This window comes from Sorghum bicolor, chromosome 8 (genome assembly GCF_000003195.3).
Source record: "Sorghum bicolor cultivar BTx623 chromosome 8, Sorghum_bicolor_NCBIv3, whole genome shotgun sequence".
Taxonomy (NCBI): Eukaryota; Viridiplantae; Streptophyta; class Magnoliopsida; order Poales; family Poaceae; genus Sorghum; species Sorghum bicolor.
The window spans coordinates 59325541-59332245 of NC_012877.2; the positions used below are offsets into that span (position 1 = coordinate 59325541).

A 6705-nucleotide genomic window follows, 5' to 3' on the forward strand; every position below is an offset into this window, starting at 1 on the left:
TATAGACGAAAACAAAAACTAATTATACAGTTTGTCTCTAAATCGCGAGACGAATCTTTTGACCCTATTTAGTCTACCGTTGGACAATATTTGCCACAAACAAGGCCTTAACCGATGGAGACATGTGGCCTGCCCTGCCTTCTGCCTATGATCCTAGGATAGCACGGACATCGTAGACTGGTCATGCATGCACGGAGGATGGGTCGCTGCTGCCACGCTGCATCAACCAACGAATTAACGAATAACCTACTGGCGTACTACATGAGAGACAAGAGTGTGTTTATGTGTTTCACGGACTCTTGTTACTGTTCATCACCTAATCCACCTAGGAATATAGCTGTTCCTCCTCCTGCTTTATATCACAATCGTCCGCTCGCTCATGTACTTGCCACTCCCACAGGGCATCAACAGCGACTTTCCTCCTAGTAGTAGTACAGTCTCCTACCATTAGCATAATGTAGTATGTACAAAGTCTTTTCTTAGAAATACGGCCACCAAAAAATGCAAAGTCTTTTCTTAGAAATACGGCCACCAAAAAATGCCACTAATTGTTCAGAAAATTTTATTGTCTTCGATAAGAGCACAAGTTTTTGTTCCCTGGGAAAAACAATAATGAAACTGAAATACCACCACCACCAACCAAGGCTGTTGTATACACTCACGAAATACAACACGCTCACTGCATAACAGCGCAAAACAACTGAGCAGCAAAATTTCAAGAGTCCCTCGGCTCAGCGCAGAGGAAGCCCTTACACAGATCCCACTTCCACTGTTTACAACTTTCACAATACAGGCAGGCAAGCTGCTCTCTCTCTCTCTTCCAGCCTGAGAAAACAGCCGGCTATTTTTCAGACGACAGACGAAAACCAAGGCTGAGCAGGATCAGGAATCCATCCGTCCGTCCATCCATCGACAATTGTTCATTTGCCCCTCGCTTAAGTTAAGCTGCTGCTTCCTTGAACATACGGGGGAGGACTTCATGGATGCCGATGTCCAAGGCCTCAGGGCTCCTGCACGCACGAGCAATAAAGAGGGGCGCATTGTACAGCAGTCAGTACGTACATCCACTGTCCTAACTCTTGTGACTACCATAAAGAAGAGGAGGGCGGGCGTGAGATTTTGATGAGGGCACGGCTGCCTATCCAACAGGTTAGGAAAGCAGGAAAGCAAATCAGAATGCGTGGATGATGAAGGGGGCATCTAAACTGTAAAGTACATAGCGGCGGTGCAACCGATGGTGCATCTAAGGTCAGAGAAAGCAGAGGGCTTCACAGGACAAGGGATAACGCAAACAGCTGGTACAAATCTCATCTCAGCAAAAGGTGGATGGATGGTTGGTGGCTGAAGGATGCCAGGTTTGTCATTTCTGTTTTTCCATTTGACAATTACAGGCACAATTCACTTGTGGTTAACTAGCATTGACAAACTGAGTGTTGGTCGTATTCTAGTAAGCATGATCGTCAAGATGGCATCAAGGTGAATAGTACAGCAGCACAGACAGCTATGGAGAGGATTCTTCAGACTTCAGCAACATTTTAACCATTGACATTTTTGCAAGACACCGATTTTGGAAGTTGAGAGTAATTCTGAATTGACTACTTTAGAACTAGCAGTAAGGAAAGTAATGCAGAGAGAGAGAGAGAGAGAGTGAGTGAGTTACCTGCACAATGTTCGGCCCTTCTCTTTTGTGCTAGGCACAAACCATATCTTCCTCAGAGCTGGTGATTCAAATTGTACAAAGAACCCGTCACTCTGGTCAAGCTTCCACTTTCTGGATCCTTGCCCTTTCCAGACCTGTATGTAAATACATGTTAGCCTTCCTCTTCAATCTGGTACGCACACAATATAATCTAAAGTGTCAACACTGACAATGCTCAACACCAACTATGTCATGAAAGCAACAAACAGCGCAAAGCTAGCAGCAACTAATTATAGAAAAACATAGTTCAACAAAAAGAGGAGTAGGTGAGTTGAACCTGTGGGTAGGAAATGATGCTCTTAGGTGCCACCATACAAGCAGCCTTCGCAGAAGAATTCTCCGCATATTGCCGCAAATATGTGAAGCACTCGGCATGAGTGTTAGGGGACTCAAATGCCTAAATGGGAGAAAAAACATTAAAGCATTAGACTCTTGATATTCGTTCATATATAAACTTGGAGTGGAATAAATAACATAAAATTCAACAAATAGAAAATTAGAATAAAAACATATATATACACTAAATTTCAACAATACACTTGTTTGTACAATACAGAAGTTTATGGCAACTTTGTAAGCTGCAAAATGAAGTGCTCTGCTGCAGCAGCATTACCTTGTCAATGTTAACTACTGGGGCATATTTTTCAGTATCAGTCTTCTGATCAAGAAGAAAATTGACCCTTGGATCTACATTGCCTGTGTCATGCCAAACCTTTATTGCTGATTCTATCACATTTACAATGAAAGAAAAGATACTCTGCCCTGTTTCTGCATCTCCATACTTTGCAGCCTGAAAAAAATACATGGAGATTAACACATGACATAAATGATGAAAGATATCTCATCTAAACAGTCTCTTTTCTCGGTTATTCCTGCAACACACTCAAACCGGTAGCATAAAGATGGATTTCATGAACCTGATATAATTTAGAAGGTCCATCAGAATACACATTTACATTTTAGAAACTAATATCTCCTTGAAAGAAAACCAAGTAACATATGGTAGTCTAGAAGGATGCTGAATATAGCTTCTTGACTTCTTGTCACGGCAATTTCATACACAGTACCATTGAACATTAAAAGAAGTAAAACTTGTACTCATAAGTCACAACAGTAAAACTCACCAACTCAGTCTTCAGTGATTCTAAATTCTTTGCAATGTCAACATTTGAACGCATGTTCTCTACATCAAGGGCTCGCTTCTTTTCCCTGGCCAACTGAGAAAGCCTCTTGATTTTTCTTGAGACTTCTGCATTTTGTGAATTGTGCTGCAAAGCTATCTGAAATGCAGCTATTGCCTGGGGAAAAGTAACAAATCAGATAAATCTCCATTTAGTGGAGGGAAAACATCAAAGAAATTGTTTGTATAGATATTGCCTCAGATGCTAGAATGAAAGAGGGTATTTAGTGTCACTTAAACAATTTAGCCAGAAATACAAGAATTATACTTGGGAAGATGAAACCAGGAGCAGAAAGGTAAGGCTGTGGTTCAGTTACAAAACAAAACCCCAAATTAGGCACCAACACAGGTCAAGGTTATTTGGTAGCATCCAAGAACCAGTAGCCGATTCACGGAAGTGAGAGTAGAAACAGTGTGTACACTGTAATAACAGCATAAAGTATCAAACTGAAGCAAAGTGGTCAGGTGTTCATCCAATTTTTTTCCCCTTACAATGAGCATCACTAAGTCATCTGAGCTCCATTTGCTGAACTTTGGAACTAACAAATGCAATCCATTTGCAAAGCATTCAAATTTCATTTCTTGATTTGCTAGGGCATGGAAGACTTAGTCCAAGTTTATGAAACAGACAAAAGAGAAGATTACACAGAACCCCTCACTATGTCAAAGTAACAAGAATCTTTCTTTTTAGTCTCACCTCTTCATAGCGCTCCATTGCCTCCAAAACACAACCTTTCCTGAAATGACCCTATATCACAACAAAGAACAGGATGTGAAATCTGACAAATGAGTAAGTGGTAAACTCAAAATCAGAGAGCACTTTGAGAAATTATATACCTTCTCCCATTGTGGCTTCAACTTGACTGTTGTCTCTGCATCAGCAAGTGCTTTGCTAAGCTTAACCAACTGCAGGAATGCTGCAGCTCGGTTGCTGGCAGGGATTAAACGAAAAGAACATAAATCAGCAAAATGTTTTTGAGGCGTCGCCTAGGCGACAAGGCGTGGTCGAGGGCCTGGGCATCAGGGTCGCCACGACCTCAGCATGTATGGCGGCCGGCTCATAGGATTAGGCGTCGCCTAGGCACGAATGGCGTCAGGCGGACACCCACAGCCGTGCCGCGGACGCCGGTCGCGGGAAAGGGCACCAAAAGGATCGTGGCCCTGCAGGAAGTTGACCGCACGCCTACGGGAAGGCGCTGGAAATCGACCGCCCGTCCATCCAGATAGCCTCTTCGCGCGGGAAATCTACCGCGCGAGTCATTTACCGCGAGTGGGGTGGGGTGGGGGTGATTAGAGGAAGAGAGAAGGCGATGGACGGACCTCGACCTCCGCTTGGCTGCTCCTCTGCTTGTGTCCACCAGCCGGCTGGCCCTGCATCTCCACTTGGCCGTCCGCCCCTGCCATGGAGCCGCTCCAGCATCGTCGCACGTCACTGCTACAGTCCGCACCTGCTCATGTGACTCTGCCTCGAGTCTTCCTCTGTCGGCCCACCTGTTGACTGCGCCTCTGTCGGGTACTTCCCCTTCCGCCTAGTATGTCCCCCGCCTCCACTCTGCTTTTCCAAATCTCATGTACTCTGCTGTCTGCTCTGCTCTGTATATTATAGTCAACTGCTGCTCTGAAGCCTGAATCTGAATATTGTATACTCTGCCTCCTCGTGCTCTGCCTCCGAATCCCCCAGCCCCCCCCCGCTCCTCTGTTCTGCTCCCCCAAATATCCCAGGTCCTGCCGTCTCCTCTGTTCTGGTCCCCCAAATCTCCCAGCTCCCTGCCGGCTCCTCTGTTTTAGTCTCCCAAATCTCCCAGCCACATGCCGCCTTTTGTATTTCTTGGCTCTGCCTTTGGCCATGGACTGGTGCATGTACTCTGCTCTTAGCTGGACTAGTGCATATACTCTGCTTTTAGCTACACTAGTATGTAATGTATGGGCTCAAGAATTGGGAACGAACAAGGTATATGTGTTGCTCTAGTATCTAAAGTTCTAGCCTACACAATGCCTTCATTGCGCCTAAAATGTGTGTATGGCGTCGCCTAGGCGTTGTGAAGGGGGTCCGGCGCCGCACCTCGCCACAACGCCTCAGCATTTTAAGAGCTTGTCAACAAAAGAAGTACGATATAGAAAGTCGCTGGCTGTTCGAGTAAGATACAAAGAAAGCAATTCAAGTTTGCAACTGTTTTTACCATCTCCTGAATAAAACACATGGCTGGAAGCTCCCCTAATGCTAATTCAAAAACAGATCATCAACACTTTCTACAGTTTCACTATCCATACTATTATTCAGAACTTTATGGTTCCGGTGTTCCTCTATATGTGGGTTCTTTAATCATTCGTATAAATCTTCATTTGAAAAATGATGCTGTTAAAGGTTTTGGGTTTAGAATACCAAGTTATGTGCTCATGTGCACAGACCATATCATAAAAGAATTGGACATACAAAGGCAGAACTCTTTCAATGCTTATTAAGATCTTTCAAGTCAACTAGCGTAACAACTATAGTATCACAAACAAGAAAAGAGTCCACAGTTTTTGTCGCATCTTTTAATTTATTCTGGCGGTACATATATAAATGCCAGCTCTACAAAAAGAACAGACTAAGCTATTTTGGAACGGAAGGTGTTTTTCTCTTTCCTTTCCTGTTAGGGAATATTAATTGTATTTGCATCCAAAAGTAATGCCTCTCTCGTCAGCTACATAGGAAAAATGTGAGATCACTGGGTTTTATCCGCATAGTAACGACAAAATGGCATCCCAGATACTTGCCCATTCAGCTGTGTCGTTGCATGACCAGATCTTTGAGTTGCAGTATTGTGAACACCCATTGGACATCATCAACAAGTAATGTCAAATCATCAGATTCAGGATGTTATGTCACAGGAATATGCCTAGATTCAGAATCTCCGATCACTAGGAACCATAAACCTAATTCCCAATAGCATCCAAACCATAAACGGAAACTTTCAACAGCTTGCATTTTTAACAGAGTATAAAAAAGAAGCCGACAAATCATCACACCTTATTCGCAACAATTGCTGCGTCGCGGCAAATCAACTACAACACGAACACTCAATCTCACTTACAGAGCTTCCCTCCCCCCAACAGACAAAATCCGCAATCACAAGTACCGTTGTACACACAAACCGCAGGACTCAAACACTGATCAGTGATCACCCAGCGGCGGGGGCGCGGGTTCTTCGTCTCCCACCCCACGCGTATCTGACACACCCACGCCGCAGCTCCCCGTCGCTTCCCCCAAACACAGGACGGGCACACGCGCAGCTAGGGTTTCTACCACCGGGAAGGCCTAGAAGGAACAGGAAGAGGAGCGGGGGCAGCGGATGGAACCTGTAGAGGGTGGCGTTGTCAGGGTCGAGCTTGATGGCCTGCGTGTAGAGCGCGGCGGCCTTGAGGTAGCTCCCCGCCTTGAACTGCTCATTCCCCTGGTCCTTGAGCGCCGCCGCCGCCGCAGGAGGCCCTCCTCCTCCGCCGTCTGCCATCTCCGCCGCCGCCGCCGCCGCCGCGGGGTTAGGGTTTTGCGGTCCGCGAGCTCCCCGCGCTCGTTTTCGTTCACTTTTTTTCTTTTTCTTTTTCGCAGTTTTTTCTTTCTCCCTGTTTTCCGCACGCAGGATCAAGGAAAAGCACGTGCGGTATACCGGAGATCCTCTGCTGCATACGGGGCCCAAGGCCCAAGGGTGGTTTGGTCATTTTCGTGTATGGTATTCCAATTTGAAAAATCCTGTCAGCTAGAGCGGAATGCAATGGTTTAGGATTCAACCTCGAACAACGCAATCCGATATCACTTATAACAAACCTTAAGAGGGTGTTTAGT

The 6705-nt window shown here is 45.3% G+C and overlaps 1 protein-coding gene across 1 annotated transcript; it reads right to left on the minus strand.

Moving 5' to 3' along the window:
* LOC8076661 (stress-induced-phosphoprotein 1) lies at positions 540 to 6493 on the minus strand. The gene is made up of 8 exons (XM_002443465.2): positions 6222 to 6493; positions 3717 to 3810; positions 3577 to 3627; positions 2824 to 2997; positions 2313 to 2489; positions 1977 to 2096; positions 1661 to 1794; positions 540 to 1010 (listed from the first exon to the last, which is right to left on the minus strand). The coding sequence occupies exons 1-8, from the start codon at positions 6371 to 6373 to the stop codon at positions 941 to 943; spliced, it is 972 nt and encodes a 323-aa protein (XP_002443510.1). The 5' UTR covers positions 6374 to 6493; the 3' UTR covers positions 540 to 940.

What these genes read in the sequence shown, in the direction of transcription:
- LOC8076661 (XM_002443465.2), bottom strand. Translation starts at nt 6,373, where the DNA reads ATGGCAGACGGCGGAGGAGGAGGGCCTCCTGCGGCGGCGGCGGCGCTC. An exon ending in TGAAGCCACAATGGGAGAAG is followed by an intron (nt 3,628 to 3,716) that starts GTATATAATTTC and finishes GTTGTGATATAG; the next exon opens with GGTCATTTCAGGAAAGGTTG. An exon ending in AAGGGCCGAACATTGTGCAG is followed by an intron (nt 1,011 to 1,660) that starts GTAACTCACTCA and finishes TCGTGCGTGCAG; the next exon opens with GAGCCCTGAGGCCTTGGACA.